The sequence below is a fragment of the Plectropomus leopardus genome, chromosome 24 (genome assembly GCF_026936395.1).
Source record: "Plectropomus leopardus strain MGB_pleo_1.0 chromosome 24, ASM2693639v1, whole genome shotgun sequence".
Classification (NCBI taxonomy): domain Eukaryota; kingdom Metazoa; phylum Chordata; class Actinopteri; order Perciformes; family Serranidae; genus Plectropomus; species Plectropomus leopardus.
The window spans coordinates 11,523,098-11,548,426 of record NC_142199.1 but is presented as its reverse complement, the minus strand read 5'-3'; the positions used below and the strand labels follow the sequence as shown (position 1 = coordinate 11,548,426).

Genomic DNA, 25,329 nt, shown 5'->3' with positions numbered 1-25,329 from the left:
TTACTGCAGTTTAAAAGTCTCTCTCTATCACAGAGATGAGGAAATCAAAAGTCATGAAGGATTGTTGTTGTTAGAATGACAGTTCTCTCCCAATTTTTATTTCTCTTCCAGACATTGCCTTTGTACGTTAAACCAAGTATATTTAAAAACTGGGATCATATGTTACTTAAGTTTATATAGGACAGCAAAAAACCAAGAATCAAAATAACATTTGAAGCATTAGAAAGAGAATATGGTTTACCACATACTCATTGAGGAAGACTTACAAAGAACTACAACCAATGGTGCGGTTCCTTATAAAAAACTATAAACATGTTGGGGCCAAAAAAAAAACAAATTTCTACACTTTATAATATACTGGAAAGTAATATAAAATATCTCATATCTAATAAAATATCTAATTCTAAGATAAAGTGGCAGGAGGAGCTAAATATCTCATTGTCTTAATCTGAATGGGAAACCATCAGTGAACACTCACTGGAGAGAATATACTTGGAAATACCAGATGCGTTATTTTTTAACACCTGTCCAGCAAGCGAAGTACCAAACTCTGTTACATCAAAGTGCTGGAGGGGATGTGGGGAAGAACATGCAAACTATAGCCATATTTTCTCGAACTGCCCTGTGATAAATGTATGTTGGCAAAGAACTAGCAGGAAAATCAAACATGATTAATTGAGATATCTGTAGAATTGATGCATTTATTCTGCCTGGGAAAACCCCAAGGGGAGTAGTGGAGGTTAGGGAAAAGTGGTGAAGAAAGTGGTGGTCCAAGTGGGACACGAACAACGCAATAGACAATTAATATATTAGGTCAACAGCCAAAGTTTCAGGACCCAGCCCTACTTAAGGGTTATTTTTTATTTCTTCAGTCAATATATTCTGATGTATCACAGATGAATTGTGTTGCAGTTTATTAATTATCACAGAATCACAGTATCATGATAGTATCATTATCTTGGACAAAGTATCGTGATAGTATCATATCATGAGTTAGCTTGTGATTCCCACATCTAACTTTGACCACCAAAATCTAATTAGTTCACCCTCAAGTCTGGGGGGAAATTTTCTCTTAAATTTGAAGTAACTTCCCTCAAAGCAAGATCAAGAGCAACCCACTATATCAAAATAATACTGTTAAGTAACATTATTATGTTAGTCCCCACAGCCACATATTTTGGTGAAAACGCAAATCAAACACGTTACATGCTTTAATACATGACATACTAAGAAGACTGGTTGTATTAAAGCCGCCTGCACAGTGAGAGCGGAAATGAAAAAACGAGAGTCTGTGTGACTTACCAGCATCTTTTGGAGCTGTTCTACTGTCTGATTGGCAACGCTGATGCCATTAATCTCTCGGATCTCATCTCCTACATGCAGAGTCCCTGAAGAGCAGAAATAATGAATTAATAAAAGACTACAAATAAGGCTCTTGGGTGCTGAAACACAAGTGCTTCACAAAGCACAGGCCAAGAAAAAAACCATGGGGTTACTGAGACAGCTCCAGGGAATCTCGGCTAATGTAAGGAAGAGTTACATGTTTAGTGTTCTTTCAATTACCAGAAGGGAGTCCAATAAAAGTTACTGCTATCCACTTAATAATCTCTGAGTAATCGTATTTTGGCATTAATTTTCATCAGGTTGACAAAACAGCTGAGCATGCCTGGTGAATACGCATGCACGGTTGCACATAGTATTTTGATGTGGCTGCATACCTTGTCGATGAATCATTCCACCGTGCATGATTCGGGCCACAATACAATGGTTAAGTTCATTCATTTTCAGAGTAATGCCCTGGAAGAAACACACAGAGTCAGGGGGACAACCCATAACAAATAACAAAAAGTACAAAGTGACAATCACATATCATTGATGCAAAGTGAAAAAGTTGATCCGTATCATCCTCTTTCAGATGCAATGTGGAAATGTTTTGTTTTTGGAGAAACTCTCGGTTAACAGACAGAGACAGAGCACATATCATTTGTAAACAAAAGCCTTTCTCAGGAGACACGACATACATGCCGGACATCTCACTTCGCTAACTTCTTGCTAATGTTACATTAGCTGCTCTGTCCAACGATATTTGACTAAAAAAACAGGCATGCAGACTGACATATACCCGTGCTGTTCTGTCGGGAGATGCAGCGAGTGAAAGAAAGCATAAATAATGTCAACTGGTTAAGTTATGAGCAGAGGAAAAGTCTGCTTGCCTCTAAGCTAATTAATGACATGAAAAATGCCATTAGCCTATGCGTAAGGAGCATGTTTCTATAAGTACACCGTTTTGAAGAAAGACAAGTGAGCATGTAAATTCATCTATTTAGCTCAATTTGCAATATGTGTTCCTTTCTGTGTGCACACCATGGGCTCATCAGTGTTCTTCTGAAACTGGACCAGGCGAACCCTGGTGACGTTCTCCAGGTCCATGTCTCCGTTGGTGCTGTCTGGGGAGTCTCCGTTCAGATAAGGTGAAGTGGGTGGGGGGGTTACCCTCAGAGCCTCGTCACTGTAGACCTCGTGGGCCACCACATCGTGGGTCTGCAGCAGAGCCTGGACAGTACACAGAAAGTCAACAATGTTAAGCCTCGTAAATCACGGTTCTCACAGATTTTTAATTGTTAAAATCTCTAACTTTTTGTATGACTTTTTAAGGACTCGATTATTTTTTTCTTGCCTCACTTTCCCAGCTTTTTTCAAACATATAAGATTCAGACTCTGGTGAAACATAATTTCAATGTCAGACAATGATCTCCAACAATAATTTATGTTATTACAGTTTCTGGCTGTAATAAATGGTGTCATTTTTGGTGATTTTTAATACAATAATGTAATTTACTTTATTAAACAACAAATTTCCAGGATTATCCAATATACTGGAAATGTTTTGTGTTGCATCTGAAATAATGAAGAAAATCAATAAGTTTGACTAATTCTATGACTTTTCCAGGACTGGAACATATGATTATTAAAGTCCATGACTTTTCAAGGTTTGCCATGGCCATGGCAACCCTGATGAATGCAACTATACTGTATCAATGTTTCCTCTATAGGTGAACCCAGTGGGAATGAAGCCCATTAACACATGCAAGTATTCCTGCTATGCTGTACACACAGGAAAACATTTCAGCAGCCACAGGTGATGTAAACAACTGGTGATGGTGGAAGTAATGTTGACTCAGACTTGTGACTAGAATCCAGAGTTGGCCTTCAAACACTGGAGAGAAAAAACACCTCTGTTTGAATAACGAATGAGTAAAACAAATATGCACAACCCAATTCCAATCAAGAGAAAGGTCCATGTGGTTATACGCACAGCATCAGTGTGTTTGTGTGTGTGTGTGCGCCTTTGGGAAGAGTGTGACTTACACTAATCTTCTTTGGGCACTAATCATGTCACTGACACACAGAGTGTTTTTTACAAACTTGCTGTGTTTTCCAAAGCATCACGTCTGCTCATCAGATCAACATGTTCACTGATGATGCATAGCAGAGAGCTCAAACAGCTGCCACTCGAAGCTTCTGACTTTTGGTCAACAGTGTGGCTGAGACGAACTATGTTATAAAAAAAAAAAACAAAAAAAAAACCTGACCTGGATCACTGCTGCATAATAAGGTCGACAGGAAAAAGTTCAAATTGAAACATTTGGTAAGTGAGGCATACTTCTTCCCATGTGCTGCCATGCAAAAGCCCTCCACACCCATTCTGCAATCAGCAATGTTAAATGACTGTGGCAGCATGAAAAACCCAGGCAGTCAGGTCAGAGAGCAAGACGGGCTAATTGGATTGAAGCAAACCTAAAGCGTAACTGTGACAGCTCCTGTAAGTGTCACAGACTGAACAAGTAGGGGGAAACATTTCAGCCTCCTGTGCTGCTAACTGGGCTAAATCAGTGCTTGTATCACCCCCAGAGTAGTACCTTAAAGTTAAGAATAAGGGAAAAGAAAAGAAAAGAAAAGAAAAGAGGCCCAAGAACGGTCCCACCCCCAAGACCTTTTCCCCCTTTAGCCAATATTATCTCTTCCTTTCGCTATCTAATAAAAACAAATCATTGCAAAAATGAGTCCTTGTGATGAACAAAAAAAACACTCTGAGGTGTGACTGACAGCTCCTGTAAGTGTCACAGACTGAATAAGCAGAAGGAAACACCTCAGCCACATGTGCTGCTAACTGGGCTAAATAAATGGTAACAATTAACCTACAGTTGGTTGCTTTGCAATTTTGTAAGTGATGATAAATCAGTAGATTACAATACAATACAACTTACATGCAGTAAAAGTCTAGTCGTGCACTTGCAGAAATAAACTTGCTATTAATGTTCTATCCAATAACTAAGATGAAAACTGCCACCTCAAAAAAATTTGGCAACAATCAGTAATTACAGACCACGTTATACCTTTGCATGAAATTTCTTCTGCCTCAGTTTTCAGGTTCCATGTCCATCAATGAGATCCTCCCTAGTTGTTTCAGCCATTAAATTGATCTGACCGTCCCCTCACAAGTTTCTGTACATCCACACCGAAGCCCTTCAGCTCTTCCGGCTGCTCTAATGCCTCTGTCTCTGTTCTTGTTCCTCTGCATGTGTCTATCCCTCGCCAAGATCAGGTGCTAAGCAGCTTTGTGGCTGAGGGAGCTATGCGGATTGTCAGAAGTACCTTTGTAATCTCACACACCAATAAGCACGCTCTACACGCACAGGCCAAAAAAATCTGAACCTGTCAGAACAATAACAATGAGTTGCGTTGCTGTGTGTTTGTGTTTCTGTAATATCCCACCATGAAGTGTGGCTGTGTGAGGATCCTCCTGAGCTCCTTGGCCTCCGTGTTCTCTGGGTAACAGGAGATGGTTTCCAGTACCTGGTGAAGAAAATAAAGACGGGGAGAGAGGTGTGAATATTAAGGATACCAAAGATAAAAAGCATTAATAAGAATTAAAATGTCACAACAGAGTATCTGATTCTGGCTATTGTCTGTTCATTACTTACATACTCTGCTTAGCAATATTTCTGACTAAGCATCACTCATTATTTAGGACTAAGCCTGTTCCTTTTAACATGCAAAAAGATGCCTGTCTTGCTAAATTAAAATCTAGATCCTTATACATAAGATGTCTGTTTGATATTTGTAGTTGCTTACTTTGTGTCCCGGCCACCATGTTGGTAGCAGTCTAGCCAAAATCAAGCACTGCCCACCAGCTGGAGCAAAATCTCATTTTACAACTAATGCAGTAAGATAATCTTGGTTTGTATTTGATCAATGCCTAATGTAACAGTTTAACCACAGTTCTCAAGCTGACTGACATGATGACCGCTGTGTTAGAGACTCCTTAGCTCTGATTGTGCTTCTGATGGCATTTGCTAGAATACACCGTGGCCCACAGAAAACCAAAGAGGAGGTAGCAGCCCCTGTCACATTGCCTGTTCAAGGTGGAAATGTTTTTTTGAGAAGTTTTTACTTTGTAGTTATTACACACAAGGTAGAAACGTTGCGCCGTTATGCCGTTTTGTAGCCTGGCCGTGCTGTCTACAAGTCGTGAAGGGAGGTAGTAACAGCAGCATATTGGTGTATGTGTGAACAGGACAGCCAGCAGGATGGGAACATAGACAGGGAGGGTGTGACATTTTGATGAAGTGATGTACATCCGACCCACCGCGGGAGATGTATGTTGTATGGCACACAAAAGGCTGATGCTAGTGTTAAATGTGATGTATTTTTTGATTCAGCAATGCTGGCATGCTGGCTTAAAATAACACACCAGAGAGGCATTATGTTGCCATTGTTTGGTTCATTGTAAAATGCAAAGGTGGCGTAAATAGCAGCTCAGCAGTGCAATATCTGTAGTCCACAATATCTTGTGGACTACATGATTTTTATTTTTACAGATTATCTGTGTCTAGCTTTAAAAGCCACACAAGTTTGAAATCCTTAAGTGTCCCTTTATTCAATGAACATGAGCAGTGAGTTCCTCACCTCTTTGGCTCTCTGCACTCCATCACTTGGAGGGTTTCTGATCTGAGGGGACGACCTGGTGTTGATTTTGTCATAAAGCTGAAATGACAGACGTAAAAATAATTTCACAATTGTACCTCAGCAAAAATGAAAAAAGCAACAATACTGTTATACAGGCAAGAGAATGGAGGATACATATTGAACAAATACTCTTGACTGGTAATGCCCCCCACTGAGCACTTTTGGTATTACAGAGGAAGGTTTTGTGGTATACTCACATCTAACAGGGTGTGGAGGTGCTGATCCTGGAAGACACTGTGGAGAAAGTCCATGTCTTTCTCACTGCAGTCTGTCAATGCATGAATCTCCTCTAGACTGTCCAAAACCTGTGATACTGCCCCTGCACACACACACACACACACACATGCAATTTATACACTCAAATACACACTGAACCAAAAGCACACAGAACAGATACAAGTACACCAAGCAATCCCAGCAAACACTCAACACAACATAGAATGCAAACACTGAACGCGACAGACACACTTATCCACAAACACACGACATATTATACATCCACAAACAGGCAAAAGAAAAAAAAAGAGAAATACAGAAAAAAGACAAGCAGTAGACATCACAACACATAAAACACACAAACACTCAAAACTATTTAACCCCAAGTACCTGCTGCATCGCCCACACATGCAGCAAAACCAGAGAAACAGCGGTATATGGCATCAATACAACATCAGAGGAAAGTCACTTCAAAAAGTCACAGTGTGGATGATGGGTTAGGAGCAGTGCGCCCCACAAAAATGCAGAAAGTAGATATAAAGTGTTAAATGCAAAAATATGCAGAGGAAAATGTGAAAGAATTAAAAATGTATAAACCATTTCTTTAAAAGTGTTCTCAGGCCAAAAGTAAAGCCACCCCATACCAATCTAACATTTACTTTGTGTAATAATTATAAAAATAGAGTCAAAACATCTTCAAAAACATTGCAGCCTACGTATTAAACAAGCTCCCTGGTGACAGAAAAAGTAGTGACATACATGTGAACCCACAGGCTGATCCTTACATGACCACAGAATCCATTAGTGCTTGGCGAGATGATATTACACCACCAGTGAGTGTTTGCATGTTAAAATTGAGACTATGGCTTACAGAAATCCTTGAAACTTTTCAAGCACTGAATTTTTAACATTTCTTGAAGAGTATAACAAGCACGGCTTTCTGTGTTCAGTTAACAAGAGAACTCGAGGGAGAAACCCGGAATAACAGATGAAAACTTAACATGGAGAAAAATAATCCAATTTACAGACATGTATAATGCTGGACGAATAATGGACTCAGAGAAAAGAACAAATGAGACTTTGATTCAACTGTTACCATGAGGTATGAAAGAGAGGCAGCGGGAGAAAACACAGTTTCAGCTGTCAGTAACTTTGGGAGAACCTTGGTGCAGGTCTGTTTACATGCATCATACTACTCCAATCACAGAAACACATTTTAAACAATTATCTTAATTTTTTTTAGCCATGAACAGATCAATAATTGGTTAAAGCTTATGAAATACATGTTACCTTCTATTCCTCCAGTAAAAAGATTTAACAAAAAATATTAAAATGACCTCCACCAGTCGCACTTTAAGGTAATTATTCAACAAATGGCAAAACAGAACGTGAAGATTTCAGAATTTTGTGGAAGACGTAATTAAAAATGCTGAAGAGGTCTTACTGTTCAATCATCAATCAATCAATGACATCCCTCTTTAAGATGCACGTTTGTTTTTTCCGAACAAACACATTAAATCTTTAGCAGAAACCTGATTATGAGAATAAATCTCATTGTTAGTCAGAACATTTAAAGGGCAGTGGATTATTTTTCTAGTTTTTTCACAGAAAGCAGAAAAAAATTAGAAAAATGTACATGATGGTGAGCAAAATGTCACACATCAACACATATTAGAGCTATGTTACAGTGACGGCTACAGAAAATAAAATTGCTGTTATGTTTGGTTTCGTGGAAGGTTATGGAAATTAGCAGGTAGGTAAATCTGGTACAAAAAATATCTATTTCATAAGATTAATGTATTCCCTTTAAAAAAAATAAAATTAAAAAAATAATAAAACTAAACACTGTAATGGACATAGAAGCTTAGCAATGGTACTGCTGTGGATGCCAAAGTAGTTCTTATCTGAAAGTCACAAAATAACACGAGGGCTCCCACACATTTTCATGGAATATATTTCAAAACATTTCCATGACTTTTCAAGGATCAGTAATATTTTTTTCTAGCTATTCATTGCCATTTGTTAACAATAAGATACATTTTTCCTTTTCCTCCTGCGTTTCCTCTATTTTCCTTTTTTTTTTACTTTACTGTACTGAAAGACTAAATCACTAGCCTTATGTCTTAATCAACTTCATCACTGTAAAAGTTAAATAAATATAGTGCAAAATATAAATACATGTATGTTTATTTGACCTATTTAAAAACTTTTGTTTAGGCATTTTGTTCCAGAATCCACCCTTCTGCTTGAGGACAGGATCATTTTTTTTGATCAAGGGTAACCCAATCCTACTAAAACGTTTGAACAACACATACTGCTTTTACAGTTTTCCACACTATGGAAAACAGCACAAGATTTGATTATATGATCTAATATAATTGTGGTTTGCAGAATCCTTTTTTTTTGAATAACCTATTGTCAAGATTTGATTCAAACCAAAAACCAAAATCCGATCAGATTAGTTCTGAATAAACATGTCCAGAAGATTACTGAAACAATTAATTTTTGTACGACAAAATTCCTTGACTTTTCACCAAGACTGTGGGAACCGTGTAACACCGACAACCAGCAACTCCCATGTTCGGTGAGGTACAGTTACTGTTTCAAAGGAGTCTGGTAGCTTCAAGAGAGCAATATCACCGTTTCATTTCCATTTTGGAGAAGGCTGTCTGACAGCAAGGTACAGTGATGAAAACATTCTAAATATAGTACTTGCGCTGATATACTGCTAAAATATGTTTTGCTGCTGCCCCATCCACAGCAGTTCATGACTTCGTTTCTGTCGAGCCTGCTTCTTAAAAACAACCATCTACTCCTGATGATATGTTGACTATGGACAAATGCCTCATACAATCCCACTTTAAAAGAACTAAACTATCCCTTTCAGTTATTTTTAATAATGTTATTAGAGCTCCAACTTCACTGCTTTTTACCAACACAAGAACACAGATGAATTTGACCTTTAAGCATGTTACCTTCTCAACTTTGCTTTTAGTTTTGGGCATCTCACAAGGTAACACTCAAAATATTGTGCTAATCTGTGTTTACAGAGTTTCCCGTAATTGGAATATTAAGGATGCATGTAAATCGGAGGAAACATCTGGATTTAAAGCACACTCATCAAACTATACAGGTTTTCTCAAAGGGACAGAAGAGAAGACAGAGGGAGACACAGAGAAGACCATTTTGGAGGATTATGACCCACATCATACAACACAAAGGAAAAAAATGCAACAAAAAAGAGAGTGATGATGCCATGATGATATCACACAACCAGATTCTATGGGTGGGGGGAGGGATACGTACTTTCAGCAGCTAGCAGTCCTAGAGAAAGCACAGCAGAAGAAAAACAACACCAAAGAAAGAGAGGCTGATATTAGAGGTTTACTGCATCTATGGAGTTTAACACCTCACAATGACAGAAAAAAGAAAGAGAAAAGGCAGACAAAGAGAGTGGGGAGTGTGAGGAGGCATGAGGGCAGGCAGGTAATAGAAGGAGGCACAGGGGAAATAGAGGAAAGAGCAGCAACATAGAGAGAAAACCAGCCAAAAGCAGCTGAGTCTACGAACAATCTGCCAAGCTTCTGGCTGCAAGCATTATTAGAGTACCAGTCTGTGACCGGCAACATGTCTGGAGATCTACCATGGCAAAAATAAACCAGTCACAAGGAAGCATGACTGCAACAGACTGCCAGCATCAGCAGAAACTACATACATGGTGGTATCAGTAAATCTGGCTGCAGTGGATACATATTAAACTGAGAAAAACACAGGAAGTGCTTAGCTCATTGCACTGATTCATGAGGTAAAGATGTATTATGCTGCTCATTTCCTACACTTTATGACAGCAACTGGAGTGGTTTCTATGCTGATAACTCCTGCCAGGTACAGTTTTTTTATCAAAGGAAGTGAAAGTTTGTGGCTGAGACAGGGAAGTGAGGCTGTTGGGAAACATCTGTCTTCATCCTAAACAGAGGAAGTTCTACACAGACAGCTGGAGATCACATTAATGCACCAGAATAGAAACTGGGCTAGAAAGTGAATGTATTCTTTTGCGCAAATGCATGTTTCATGTTTCAATGCATCTTTGACCTTACATGACCCAAACTGACACTGCACAAACTGACTTACTTCTATAAATAAACAGGATCACCTCAGTCAAATAATGAGATTGACAGCACTAGTACATGAGAAACTCAAACATACATGTGACAGGTAGAGTGTATTAAGAGCAATTTCTTCCGAATTTCATACTGTGTTGTGGTATTACTAAATAGTTTGTGGCAATTATGAATTAGAAACTGGCTTTGTAATGTATTTTTTGGGAAAGTTAGTTTCAGATTAGCACTTAATACAGCTTTAAGTTTGGGCTGTCACAGTGAGGGAAATTGTTCTGCAAAATACTTCATTAATCCTAATTTCAGTACTTTATAAAATAATAAAATAAGCTTTACTGTTAGACTGTTATTCAGTAAATTGGTGCTTATTACATTACAAAAATGAAACTGTTAAAAACAAATGAACAACTTGTTCATTGCTAAATGCAGGTTACAGAAGGGCAACAAGCCACAATAAGGGGCGCAGCAGTTTTTTCAGCCGAGACACTTTGGTTGTGTCTGGTTGCTATGATACAGAATATCTGCAGAAGTAAAAACGTCAGCACAAGGTAGAGTTCTGGATGAAGCAAGGGAGTGAGAACAGACCCAGCGATCTGTGTGGGTGCAGTAAAAATTTCTCCTTCATTGTTGTTGTTGTTCATTGACATAATGGTTGATCTTTGTGATATTTGTCTCGTGCCTCCTCCACTGTGACTGGACATCTGCATAAAAACTGGCAGTATTGAACAGTGTTTTACTTGAAGTTAAACATTTTTAGGCTCTTGGCGACCAGGTAAAAAAAAAAAAAAAACAGCAAAATTCAGCACTCAGTGCAGAATAGACACTTAGCACCTCGTCACACTGCTGACGTTTTTAGCAGAGTAGAAATATGTAGTACTCCCATTGCTTACAATCCCCTGGGGTTGGCTTATCAATGGCATAGTATTGCAATATTGAGGTTATTGTGACAGCCCTTCTTTAAATACAAATATTTTACCAAATAGAATGATTGTATTTATAATGTGGGGATCGTTTCATCTGGAATCCTTTTAATATTTAAAATCGTGAGTTTAAAATAAACGTTGAGGAATCTGAGCCAGTTTTGAATAGTGGTCCCAAAAACTTGACAAAAAAAAAAATGGTCTTGCTCTTTCTCATTACAGAATCTATGAAATAATGACTGTTCAATGTTAAACATGACAGTAAATTTTCAGAATATCTTCACTTAAAAGATTCTGAAGTGAAATCAACTGTTCTTTTGTAAATTTTCCTGAAGAAATGTTTCAAAGGTGTTAAAATAATAAATGAGTCTTCCCAAAAGGAACAGACAGCATGAGGGAAACCAGTAAGCTGCTCTGTCAAAAACAGAATTATGAATTAATTTTAATCGTTTTTGTTTTCATTTAGTTGTTTTTCCGTTCTGTAAGGTTATATTGTCACATTGTAAGGTGTCTAATGTGTTTTATTAGCCTGGATTAATGAACAAAAGATAACAAACCTTGTGACTAAAGCTTACCTGAGGAGGTGGGGTCATCTGAGAAGTCATGTAGCTCCTCGGGAGGGTCTCCATAGTAGGAATTAAACTTGTGGCTGGAGACAGCAGCTAGCACTGCACCCTGGGACACGGAGTATGGATAACACAGCTGTAACATAAAGCCTTAACAGAGCACCATGTTTTGGAATATATGCACATGCTCTTTATGTGTTTGCATATGAGGCCATCAGGATAAGCCTGTTGACGATCTCTGGTTAACATTTAACAAGAAATTAATCTGGGTCATCAGAAATAGCTGTGGAGGAGGTGACACCTCCTCTCATCTTCAGTGTAATCGTGTTGACCCTGTAGGGTTTTATACTCAACATCAACACAGTGCTGACCTTCAGCTTCCTCCTGGCGTTGAACTTCCTCAGCTGTTCCACTGTTTCAGGCAGGTGGATCTTGTAGGCGTACCTGTCCCTCTCCTGCAAACACAGACACAAACTTAAGTACAAGCAGAAACCATAAATATAAAGGTGAGGGCATAAGCAAACAGAGACACACATCAGAGCAAGCGCAGAGCGGATGTGAAAGCACAGCTGTGGTTCCGAGCAGAAGGAAGTGCTTTTGAGTCAGCATCAATGAGGCCTGTGGTTTCAAGGAGACTTTGAGTTCCCAAACACCAATTGTCCACATAACACTAAATGTCTGATGCTTTTTAAATGTTATAAACCACATAAGTTTAAGGAGAATAAGCGGCTACAGTTGGCAACATCTACAGCGAAGCCCCCTAAGCTGTGGTCAGTTTTTACTGGCACTGTGAGAGTGTGTTCTTGCCTTCAGCCAGGGGTGGTTGAGGGCCTCGTAGACGGTGATTCTCTCGGCCGGGTCCAGCATCAGCATGCGTCTCACCAGGTCCTTGGCACTCTCTGAGATGTGTGCCCACTGGCGCGGGTTCATCTGGACAAACACACAAACACAGGACAACATGTTCAGACACACTGGCAACCATGATCACTGTCAGCAGGCCAGCAATGACGACGGTGGGAAGCGAAAATGAAAACTGAATTTGTGTGTGCTCAGTGGATAAATATGCATCCCCCGTCCTTTATTCAGGATATTCAGTGATTATTGCCTAGAACACTGATACTCAAGGCCTGCAGGGAAAATCTTTCCTCAAATAGGGTGCCCCCCAACCATTTTCTAATTAATAATAATAAAAATAAAGTGATTAACACAGGGACTTATTTTTATACGTTTAGCATAAATAAGTCGCCATAGTGCATAAAACAGCATAGAAATAGAGCTTGTTTATCAAATAAGTGCCAGAGAAGCTAAGCCACTAATGTCTATGTCTATCTAAAATCATGAAATAGTCCTGAAATCCTAAAAGCATCCTAAACTCTAAAATTTCTACCTAAAATCCTTAAAACATGCTAAAATTACTAAAAACATTCCAAAATCCAAGAATTGTCCAAATATCCTCGAAACATGCTAAAATCCAAGAGCCGTGCTAAAACCTTAGAAAAATACTAAAAAAAATGCCAACAAGAAAAGCAAGTTGATTATCCCAGTCTGGAATATCACCGTCTGTAATGTAATTGTAAAGTTGCAGTGTTGGTAGAGTTCATTTTTTATTTAAAAAAAATTGTGAATTCAGCAGCAGCTGCTGAGCAGCAGCTTGATGGAAGATAGCACGGTGTCGTCCATCAAGCCGCCTGCAGTGACTGCATCTGCCACAGATTAGTGCACCAGGCAGGAAACTCAGACTCTTATCGAAAAATAGAGAACTGAACAGGCCCATCAGATTATTCATCACCTCTCACTGGCTTGAGTTGAGGGTATTAGAGTGTAATTTGAGGCACCCACTTAACATTAAATGAGGAATACATATGATGAGGTAATAGTAAAAATAGCTCAGAGCAGGCATTCATTGGCATGAGGGGAGAAGTCGACAGGAAAGAAAAAAAAAATAGTTCTTTTTTTTTTTTTTTACACAAGTCAAAGACTTGGAGATTCTACAGCGTTATTAAGAAGAATAAATGTAAATTAATACAAAATATTAACACTTTAAAAGGCATTGTGGAGGTTCAGAAGTGATGTACAACACAAACTGTTCAGTTCTCTGTAATCAAAGAGCTCAACCTTGATACACACTGCAGCACTGTGATAAACAGGAGCTCACTATTGTTCTCATCTGTGGCTAAAGGGCACAGCTCAACTCAGTCAGGAACATATTTAGCGTGTACACGGACAGACAATAATGGCGTGTTGTCGATCAGCTCCTACCTTGTATTTCCCCTTAATGATAGCCTCAAACAAACGCTCCTTGGTGCCATAGAAAGGCAGGCAGCCAGAGAGGAGGATGAAGAGGATGACCCCACATCCCCACACGTCCACCGGTTTGCCGTATGGCTCCCTCTTCACTACCTCCGGGGCCATGAAGTGGGGAGTGCCGACTCGACCTGTTGAGAGCAGACAGTGAGGCAATTTGAAGAGTGATTAGCTGCGAGGGTATAAAAGGAAAGCATTGTTGAAATCTGTAGAGATAACTGGTGTTATGAGGATAAAATGACAGAAGGATAGGAAAAACATGCAAATAACAGATTTTTTGGGATTAATCGGTTAAATTTTTAGTCTCTAAAAATGTCAGGACATATTGAAACATGCCTCTATGTATGCCAACAAAAATACTAAGATATTCAACTTACAATAAGGCAGCAAATCCTTGTATTTGATAAGCTGAAACCAACAACTGTTTGCCTATAAAATGTGCTCAGACTGTGAATATATATATATTTGTCATTTAGTTTGTACATTCATTTATTTAATCTGTCTGTTTCTGTGTGCCAGCCCTGAGGTAGCATAACAACCTGTCTATGGGTGTATCCCACCAATGTAAGCTAAGATATGCTCCAGCCCCCTCACAACCCAGAAAAAGCAGGGAGATACAGAAAATGGATGATTTAATCATTTACTGTATAGAATCAATCTAAACCAGACTGTCTGGCTCGAACTATTAAAGAAGGCCCTCACAAAAAACTAGACCATCTCTGCAGTAGAAAGATGCATCTTTTTGAAATTGGTGAAACAAGAGAAAACGTAAAAAGGGCGTTTTTACTTGATAGGTATTATATTAGATCTCTATGCCTCTTAGAGCTCTTGATCAGCTGTATACTCTGTGTCCACGCCGTTGGAGGCATGGGTGGCGGGCAATACAAAAACGCGAAAGGACAGCCTGCAGTTTGAGCAACAGCCACTCTTCCAAATGATGTAAATAAACATCAGTTTGAAGACTTTTATTTTGGGGGGTTTGGGGGGGGGTATTTAGGCATTTGTGAGATGGAGTGAAGTTTACCTCAGTTCATCTACACATATTAGCCACATTGTTTTGATACAAAGCTGGTTGAAAAACGGTGAAATACCCCCTTAAGCAGGGCCCTTTGAGATCGGTGATGCAGAAAACAGACAGAATGCAGAATATCGTGGAAATGGCCACACAAACTAAATTATTGTAGGACCCTGCACACATAAAGAATCCCATTAACAGCTAAATTTAAAGCAGGCTAACATGAAGCTCAGATGTGAAGCACTTTATTTCACCAAAGGGTATAATGAATTTGTTTTTACTTCAAAGTGCACTGGAGCACTTTAAAACTAAAAAAGAAATTAAAAAATGGCAATGTTGTGCTGCATCAAATTTATTGCTATTCACTATTTATTTTTTTTAATTCTTGAAAATGTAATCATCCATCACATAATTAGACATTATTTTTGATCATATAATGTGCTTAAACCATAAACCATAATTCAGAAAATTTTAAATGGAAAAATCTGAAAACTGGAAAAAACAAAAAAATGGATTTCATAGGAACTTCACTTAGGGCTGCAAAATCCTGGAGGCTATTTGACCATTCCACTGAAATCATATTTTATGATTTCATGTGACAAATAAATTTATTGATTGGCCATTCATTTTGGGACGGGGTACACTCTAGACAACCCGGTCGACATACAACCCCATCCACATCTACAGACACTTTGTATTTTCCACTTCACCTAACCTGCTTGTCTTTCAACTGTGTGAACAAACTGAAGCTGCTGGACAAAACCCACACAAATGCACTAGGTCATGACCAAAATATTGCTTGTTCATTGCTCATCTTGTTACCACAGTCATATGTTCTCTCTGAACTCTTCTTACTTGGTCTGATCCGCAGCAAATAAAAACCACAATGTCCATTTTGTTTTTGTCAAATCGTTTCAGTATGTGTGTATGCATATGTGTAGTGGGGAGGCATGCATTAGAGTGTTGAGCTGAACAGGAAAAGGACAGAGTGTGCTACTGTACCTCCAGCTACTAAACCAGACTCTCCCAGCTGTATCGCCACTCCAAAGCCTCCCAGCTTGACTGGAGCAGAGTTTTCCTTTGAGGCCAACAGCACACAGTGAGGCTGCCGAGAGATAAAAGAGAGGTCAAACACTGGAATGGGTGGGAAAAAAAGTTAAACAGCAGATTTATGGTGCATATATTTCAACAGAGTTAATAAAGGAAATTAGACTACTATTAGATTACTTATTAAAACCGTAGGAGACACACTGCAAACATCCTACTAACATGCGCGATGATGAATTATTCATTTCACTGACGGGAAAATAGCAACATTTCATTGCAGTGTACAGTATCGGTGCAGAGCACTGCATTAGCTCTTTCTGTGCAAAAGTGCAACATATGTTGAATTGCTGGTTTGTGAACCTCAGTTTCACACTGACAAGACAACATGCGCAACAATAACCACAGCTTCTTTACGAGGCTAAAACAGGCAGGAAACACCTTTTGCGTCAAGATTTAGTTCATATGCTTTAAGTGAGATGCATGAAGTTAAGATCGGTCAGAGAGCTACAGATTGAGATGTTGAGTCACATTATACCGATAAGGAATTTTCTCATTTAATTTAGATTTGATATCAACTGATGATACCATTTACGACATACTGCTGAAAGGAACTATTAATTAAAACCCCTTACATTAGTGGCAGACCTTTAAGATTGATTGGTGGATTTTTTTTTTTTTTTTTTTAAATATGGGCAGGATGGAAACAAATATAAGATTAAACCTTGATACAAGATCCAGTGGCTCAAGACATACTGACAGAGAGAAGATGATGAAAGTGAGAGAAATTTTGGAACACAAGCAGCAGATAATGAAGTATATCCATTGTAAGTCCTGGAATATACTGTCATGTATGTACCCACCATCCCTTTCCTGTTTCAGTATGAATTTGCGATTAAAGGCATCATGTCTGCAAGATTGTTTTCACATCAGAACTCTATTTGTGTAGGATTTATATTGGAGGAGGCAGGTAATAAAAGACCTGCTTTGCTCCACAGTATATAAATCCATTTTACAGGATTTACAGGTTTGCCAACGCTAAATTACAACAGGTGGTCTGTAAAACAGAATGCTCAGAGGGGAAAACTATGTGAGTATCATTCTCCAGCGGGCTTATTATTAGTAGCTTATTAGTAAAGCTAATTTTAATAGATTATTTGAACAGTTGCACATGCTCAAATGACTCACCGAGACAAAAAGCTTAGTTTAACTGCAGTCATTACTACACCCCATGTGATGAGCTTGCAGGGTCTCTCTCTCTTTGTGTTTTTTACTCTTGTTCCTTCACAGGACTCTTAATTGGTGTTAATAACCCAGCTTCAGTTGATTAAAACACAGAACTCAAATGGAGCTGATGACAAAAGGAGTTGCAGCTTCTTGCATGCAAAACCTATGTGCATGCTTAAAATAAGCTTTTGGGACTTGGGAAAATATTATGTGCACTCCAGATAAGATGAATGTCACTGATCTGTGCATGACATATTAAAAATTCTAATAATATATAACAATCATATTATTGAAGATTTAAGCGTCTTTTTTCTGAAGGGGAAACTGCATAACTGAGGAGAGCTACGTTACAAATGAAGCTCAGAAACAGGGTGAGAGTGCGGTGGGTTGACTTCCTGTCTTCCTTTTTTTGCACTTCTCGTAATGGGGGACCTGAGGGGCGTGGGGGATGTTGACTGAGGCGGTGCAAGATCACAGAGACGCAGTGAGAGGGAGAAAAAACAAGAGGCAGAGGCAAGAGGACCAGCAGACTATACAATCAGATCTATGAGAGCAAGAGGGGAGCAAGAAAGACTTTCAACAAAGAAATAGAGGACAGAGACTGAGAAAGACTGAGGGTGAGTGGAGAATGGAGAGCTGAGAGGAGGACGGGGAGGAGCAGACGCTGTCAAAAAGATGTGAAGAAAAGAGTGTGCAGAATTTATGACTCATTCAGAGACTGGAGACAAAGGTGAAGATAGCAAAAGTACAGTGTTAAGGACAAGGACTACAGTTGCATAATATCTTAACATAAATGTAACTCAACTTTTTAAACCAGTTACAGTTTGATGGAGGAGAAAAACACACTGGACAGCTTTGCTCCGACACCTCTCCGCACTTTCCCACACATCTAAACTGCAGCTGTGCTCAAATCTCTACGCACGGAGTGCTGATGGTGAGTGTTCTGCCTTAATCCAAACATCTGTGTGTGGCAGTCAGACAGTGACTTTGACTGAGCGTGTGTGCATGTGAATCTATGCTCACTCTCCTCTAACTCAGTGGAAGTGGACTTTACGGGTTAAACAGGCATGAAACATATTTAGTCATGACTCCAGTTCCCACCAGTAAAACAAATTTGTTGTTCAGAGCAACATTGGCACATTCTTCCAGAACATTCAAAACCCTGCGTGTGAAGCTCCTCTTTTGGAGGGTGCTGTAACTTTTTCTCAGCATTACATTAATTACTATAATTTTCATTTCAAACCAAGTATTACATGTGTGGCCTTTAAAACTAAAACCCACATATTACTCACCTGTCTGTGCATTACTCATAAAATACGCAACAGCAGTTTCACAGTGTGGGCACTCAACCTTTTTTTTGCCTTTACTTTGAGCTGTTTAAAATCGGTTTCTGTTCAGTGACACACAATGAACTGACAGTGTTTTTCTCTTATTTCTCCTCAGACACAATGACTGCCATCTCCTCGGGCTCTTCCTTTCCCTTCACTCTCTCAGCCTCTGCATCGTCTAACTCCTCTCTTCCTATCTCTACTGCATCCCTTCCCGTTACCATGTCATCCTCCTTCTCCACCACCTCTCTTTCCCCTTCCTCATCTCTCTTCTCCACCTCCACCTCGTCCTCAAATCAGACTTTGTGCTCGTTTGATGACACCGCGCTCCGTCTGCCTCTGGCCTTCATGTACTCCCTGTTCTTCATCTTGGGGCTCGTGGGTAACCTTTTCGCTCTGTGGGTCTTTCTCTTCCTACAGTCAAGCCGTAACTCAGTGCGGGTGTTCCTCATCAACTGTGTCGTGGCTGATCTGGTCCTCCTGACGTGTCTGCCCTTCAGGGTTTTCTACCATGTTAACGGAAACAAGTGGGTGCTGGGATCTGTGGCCTGCAAGATGGTGGGGAATCTGTTCTACATGAACATGTACATCAGTATTATGTTACTGGGGCTCATCAGCTTGGACAGATACTTGAGGTTAAAGGGGAAAGGAAAGGCCCGGAGAGGCTTGAGGATGACTCTGTGGGGGCGCAGCCGGCCATGGAGCTGGGTGGCATGTGGTGTTCTGTGGGGTCTGTCACTGGTGGCTGTGGTGCCCATGATCTTCACAGCAGAGGACAGAGAGTTCACTGACAAATGCTTCCAATACAAGCAGCGCAGCAGCATAGCCAAAGGAAAAGCGTACTTCAACGGCGTGCTGGTGTTTATGTTCTGGCTCGTCTTCATCATGCTGGTCGTCTCCTATGCAAAGATTGCCTCCCAACTGCTGAGGGTGTCACGGGACAAGCCGGACCTTCCCAACGCGCAGAGATATGAGCGAACAGCCAAGAAGTCCTTCTTTGTCCTCTTTCTGTTCACCATTTGCTTTGGGCCTTACCACGCCTTCCGCCCAGTCTACATCTTCTCCCAGCTCAGCAGGACAGTATCTTGTGACTACTTGCAGCTGGTGGACCGCACCAATGAGGTGATGCTCTTATTCTCTGCCTTCAATAGCTGCTTGGATCCTGTCATGTACTTTCTGTTATCTGGCTCTGTGCGCAAAACCGCCCTCCAAGCGCTTGGACACCGACTTGGCAACCGTTTTCTCTTCCTAAACGACGCAACATCCAACAGCTCGACGACAGAGTTCAGACGACCATCTGTGCCGATGGCATTTCCTAACGCTCAACTTAACACCCCCTCAGTCACCCCTAGATCAAGCATCTGTGTCATCAACTCCACCCTCCGCCGAACAGGACTGACCACGCTTCCAGCTACTGGTGATCACAAGTTTGTCTGACTGCAAATACCGAAAGCCTGTAAAGGTGTAAAACTGAGCAACATATTTTTTCACATACCTAATTTTTTGTTAAAAAAATGCTTACTGTATTGGCCTCTGAACACCTGTGCTGTGTGGGGATCATTGTTTAGATCGTGGTTTAATGCTTGAGTGAATGACTGACAGTATTGTCTAAGGAGATGCACCTCACTGACGACTGTGACTGTAGCTTTTCTAAGGCTACATGCCGTGTGCATTTCCCATCAGAGAGAGAGAGAAGTAAATATGTATAATGTTAATAAAGGATTGAGTCCATCTAATAAATAATGTCAAAATGAACATATTTTCCTTTTTTTCTCTTTTGGTAAAACAATTTGTGGTATTGACATATCTATTTGGAAGAAAAAAAGATGCATTTACAGACTTAAGAATGTTTCCTTCCTCACACTCAGACAGAGACGTAGTTCAGTCTGCTTAAATACCATTGATGCTGAACAAATCAATGACTGCCTACTTAAAGGAATAGTTCTGATTTTTTGAAGTGGGGTTGTATGGGGTACTTATCCACAGGCAGTTCATTATGTGCAGTAGATTGCAATCTAGGATGGCCCAGGTTGGTGTCTGACATGAAAGCTCAGCAATATACTGCTGTACATGGGGGTCAACAACAACATGTACTTTAGCGGGGTGACTACAGGTATAAACTTGTAATTTTTAATACTACTTTAGACCAAACATGCAACAAAGACCCACACCAACAGTGAAAATATACTCTTTACGAGTAACAGGGTACTTGCAGCTTGTGCAAGTTATATTTAACTCTTTTATGACCTCTCTTAATGCCACCAAGCATGACATTTCAAATTAACTTTATGAAAACTAAAATGAAGGGGAAAAAACATGAGCAGATGTCAGTTACTTGGGATTAGGGAGCATTTTGCAGTGTGACTTTTTGGTGAAAGTAATGGGAATGACATTGTGTAAATTATAATTATAACTAATTATTTTGAGATTTTACAATGTGGCATCAGAAAAACAAGAAATTCATATAGTCCTACTACCAGTGTCTTTGTTGATAATAACTAATTAATCTCACCGAACACAGGGCCTGCTGGTCTACCGCTGTATCAGTCAGTTAGTTTGTTATTATTAAGTTTGTGTTACTGTGTGACCCTTTAAACACTCATAGTCACACAATAACACAAACTTAATATTTGATATATTTGATCATGGCAGCAGTAGACCAGCATCTCCTGTGTTCAATGAGTAAAAATGCTTTTTTTGTCAATGGAGTCTGGCTTTGAACAGAGAAACATAACTGCTCCATATTCCTGATGGAAATCAGTGTCTGACATTAAGCAGAAGCAGTTAAAATACTCTTAATAAAGCATATTTTTTTTTAGGTTGGACATTTTTCAGGTGTCTACGATTCCATGTTGGAGTCCAGCCTGCTTCTGCAAAAAGGGCCATCCCAGACAGCTATCCACTGTAAGTAAACTGTCTTTGGATTAGTACCTCATACAACCCCACTTTAAAAAAACTGAACTACCCCTTTAAGCTGATCACAGCTGATATGTCAACTTTACTTGCACACACAACTTACAAGTCTCTTTCTGAATTGCCACTATTGTGTGAAAAAGTCACCCATCTGGCCCTCCAAGTGAGTTATAACAAACACCAGCAGTCAAGTGCATGCACCATTTTACCCAGCTTCAACCCAACAGCACGCAAATCTTGTTTAACACAAACAAGCCCATGTTGATCCCTTTGTGGACTGTGCTGTCAAATGGTAGTGATAGTGTGAGGATCAAGGGCCTGCTTCAGGACTGCTCCATCTGCTCTGGTAGTATTTGCTTGTGTTAGACAGCTAATCCTGCTGAAATCACTGGTTGATGCTAATCTGACTATAAGAACTTTTAAAAGTGTGGGCTAGCATTTGACATGCAAATCAACCCAGCATGATGCTTTGCAAACTAAGGGCTTCCAGTTGATTAAACTGGAAAAACATGTGTTCTAAATGCCACATCATACCTAGAAGCTGACGTAAGAGTGGATGTTGATGGTGGTGTGAAGCTTTCGACCTTTATCCTCCCACAGACAGAATAGATAACCATCTTCTTAGAGGTGACGCTAGTCACATCAAAGTATGTGATATGAAGCATGCATTAATTACCCTCATGAAAATGTTAAAGGTTACCTATTATACTTTTACAAATTTTGTGTTTTTCAAAGGGACGTGTTTCATGTAACACTGGACAGGTTTTGGGATTTTCACTAACATTTTTTAGCCAAAACAATGCATATTCAAATATTTTCAATTTTTTTTTTTTTTTATTTTGAAATTTCAAACCACTTTCAGGCCTGGAATTTTTTTTTATTTCATAACTTTTCCAGGAACTTCATGATTGTGGGAACCCTGACTGCTACTTGCAGCTACATGCTAACGCCAGGGAAACATGTAAACTTGGTTGCTGATGTTAATTTCTCCCAATGTTGGATCATATTTCTGCTGCAATATGTTTGATTGTATTTATTTATTTATTTATTGCTTTTATTGGTTTATTTCATTTAAGGTAAAAAGTGTTGTTTTTCTCTGTTACAGTAATTTTCCTGCTGCAACAACAGTGCAGAGCAGAGACACAGAAAGCCTGGAAATGTTGACTAATCAGAGCAGACTGAGCTTTTTAGGGAGGGGGGGCATGGGGAGCTTAAACAGGCTGTGTCAGTCAGAGAGTGAATACAGACATAGACAGTATGAGGAAAATTAGGTGTTTGACAATTAAAGCTTGTAAAATGTCGAATAGGAACCCTGAATACAAGTATGACCTTGTAAATGAGCATAATAGGTCCTCTTTAACATCTCCCTTATAAGGTGTCAGTTAAGTGACATATTTGGTGATTTCAGTGGTTTGGTCTGAGACGCGTGAGTGAGACCTTACCTTTACATCACGATGAATCACATTATTGTCGTGGCAGTACCGAAGTGCCTCCAGAATCTGCCTCATGTAGTGGCTGGATGCACAGAAAGCAGAAACAGACAAGAGGGAGATCATTTAGGGCATCCACAATTTGTTGTTTATTTCAGGCTTTATTAATATTTAAAATGCTCTCCCCATAGCTCCCAGACTGTGTGTCCTACCTGGCCACTGCTTCGCTGTACACAAACCCAGCATCGGCTCTCTTCACAATTTCAAAACACAGGTCTGCTCCATCCATGCTGAGAAGAGTGAGAGAAAGAGGAAGACGTTTAAATTAGGTTTCCAGCGATTATGGGTAACAGCTGAACTAGCATCTCTCAGAAAAGTGTTTAAAACAGAGTGTATAAATCTGCATCCGTCAGGGAGCCATTTTACGACCTGCTGTCACTGGCATAAACACAGAGGCACTATATTTTCATGATAGCACTTTCCAGTCAGTAACAAACCCCAGGGAATCTTCAGGAGGATATGGGATACAGATTCACAACATAAAACCCACACTGAGGAAAGAAATTAACTAAGCAAACTGATTAAGAAAATTATATGTACAGCAAAGGCTTGAAGGGAGACGCAGAGTGCTGTTCCCTGATTCTCCAGTGTTTCTCGTGGATTTATATACATTGAACACTGATGCAAGGCTGCAGTCTCACGATATCACATTCAGTATGATTCTTAGTTGCCGTATATGTCTATTATTTCACCAATTTATAATAAAGTTTCAAAAAACCTCAGACAAAAATTGTACTACATTGCTATGGATACATATATTACTGGTTTACATGGGATAAAATAGGTATTTTTTAATATTTTGATCTTTTTGGAAATATATAGTATCATAATCTCTTTATTCATTCCCCTCCAACAAAACATATGCAAATATACCATCAATACTTGATATTTTGCCCAGGCACAGCTCTTCAGATATACACCACTTTGAACGAAAATGACATTTATGTCTACTATATGAGCTCTAACACCTTGCTTATCACACATATTTTGTTTCCACCAAGGCCTCTAATGCGTCTGTAACCACTGAAGTGAGGGGGCTGGTCGTGTTGGCGAAGAGGTGTGAAAAAGCAGGCACAACCATCTGCCAACTTCTGGTAAATTTAGTCTGTGGCTGTTAGATTTGTCTTAATAAGCAGACCATCGCATGCCATCTATATTGTTTCCTCGGTTGAAAAAAATAATACATTGCACAACTGAACAGAAACAGTGTCTGGTATGTGGGCCTGATCAGCAGCTGTGGTTGTGGTGAGAGAAAGGTGTTTCCTACTCTTGTTAAAAACAAATAAAAGATGTAAAATGCACACGCCCGGTAACATGATGCATTATGGTGAAGAGTGCGCAGCACAGACTTACAATTCAAAGACCATGTAGAGCATGCCGTCAGAGCTGTAGGTCTCCAGCAGCTCCACGATGTGAGGGTGTTTAAGCATGTGGCAGATACTGGCCTCTCGTTTCAGATCTGTCAGAGAGAGATCAGACAGGGGCTGGATGAGACATTATTCACACACAAAAATGAGTGTTTCACTCCAGTGTGATTACATTACATGCACAGGTTGTGTTTGTTTAGTTTGAATTTTCAGCAATACTTGAGGTTATTTCCCTATCGTTATTAAGGTCACTACTGTTAAAGTAATCTTAATCCTCAAGAGTGGTGTGTGTGTAAGTACACTAATTCTTATTCAAAGCTTCATTAACTTCATATTATCTGTTCTCAGCCTTTGTTATCGGGTGCTAGTTGGCTGAAAAAAAAAAACCTTACACATTGTAAATCATGATTTCTCCACTACACACTGAAAAAATCAAACTGATGTATGTTTATAATTTCTCTGCGCATTCATTGTAAGCTTCGAGGGTAGCATCCACATAACGTCAGTGCTGCTGAGCAAACACTGCGTTGAGATTTGGATCCAGCGTGTCCCAACATAAATCTCACAAGAACAAGCAGTTTTATCTCTGCAGGGTGGAGCGGGCAGTTAAATAAAAATGTGCAGGTCCTAGAGATTAATTAAGATGAAGGATGGAGATGTCAACAAGTGAAGTGGAAAAGAAGATGAAAGCAGGACATTACAATAAAAAAAGAAAAGCAAGGCAAGCCGGACATTTGGTGGAATTTCTCAGGAACATTACAGTTAATATTAACACAGAATCCCAGACCACC

General features: G+C 39.6%; 2 protein-coding genes across 19 annotated transcripts in view; one reads left to right on the top strand and one right to left on the bottom strand.

The window, feature by feature from the left end:
- The window catches only part of LOC121962852 (peripheral plasma membrane protein CASK), a 94,842-nt gene that overhangs the window by 51,950 nt on the left and 17,563 nt on the right, over positions 1 to 25,329 (bottom strand). For 9 of the 15 annotated variants that reach the window (XM_088074221.1, XM_088074220.1, XM_088074215.1 and 6 more), the window contains exons 3-17: positions 24,525 to 24,630; positions 23,324 to 23,401; positions 23,124 to 23,196; positions 16,172 to 16,274; positions 14,110 to 14,285; positions 12,658 to 12,780; positions 12,222 to 12,305; positions 11,860 to 11,959; positions 9,553 to 9,570; positions 6,228 to 6,352; positions 5,971 to 6,048; positions 4,777 to 4,857; positions 2,365 to 2,553; positions 1,719 to 1,797; positions 1,303 to 1,388 (exon numbers count right to left, since the gene is read on the bottom strand). In XM_088074221.1, the coding sequence (XP_087930347.1) occupies positions 1,303 to 1,388; positions 1,719 to 1,797; positions 2,365 to 2,553; positions 4,777 to 4,857; positions 5,971 to 6,048; positions 6,228 to 6,352; positions 9,553 to 9,570; positions 11,860 to 11,959; positions 12,222 to 12,305; positions 12,658 to 12,780; positions 14,110 to 14,285; positions 16,172 to 16,274; positions 23,124 to 23,196; positions 23,324 to 23,401; positions 24,525 to 24,630 (1,499 nt within the window). The remainder of the gene's footprint in view (positions 1 to 1,302; positions 1,389 to 1,718; positions 1,798 to 2,364; positions 2,554 to 4,776; positions 4,858 to 5,970; positions 6,049 to 6,227; positions 6,353 to 9,552; positions 9,571 to 11,859; positions 11,960 to 12,221; positions 12,306 to 12,657; positions 12,781 to 14,109; positions 14,286 to 16,171; positions 16,275 to 23,123; positions 23,197 to 23,323; positions 23,402 to 24,524; positions 24,631 to 25,329) is intronic. The other 6 variants (XM_088074216.1, XM_042513161.2, XM_042513165.2 and 3 more) reach the window with 2 other exon arrangements.
- gpr34a (G protein-coupled receptor 34a) lies at positions 17,913 to 20,523 on the top strand. 4 transcript variants are annotated; one of them, XM_088074223.1, is made up of 3 exons: positions 17,913 to 18,057; positions 18,258 to 18,374; positions 19,189 to 20,523. In XM_088074223.1, the coding sequence occupies exons 2-3, from the start codon at positions 18,372 to 18,374 to the stop codon at positions 20,203 to 20,205; spliced, it is 1,020 nt and encodes a 339-aa protein (XP_087930349.1). In that variant the 5' UTR covers positions 17,913 to 18,057; positions 18,258 to 18,371; the 3' UTR covers positions 20,206 to 20,523. The 4 variants fall into 4 exon arrangements, with proteins under 4 accessions (XP_087930349.1, XP_042369105.2, XP_042369104.2 ...); XM_042513171.2 differs by having other exon boundaries at positions 18,884 to 20,523; XM_042513170.2 differs by having other exon boundaries at positions 17,917 to 18,170; positions 18,884 to 20,523.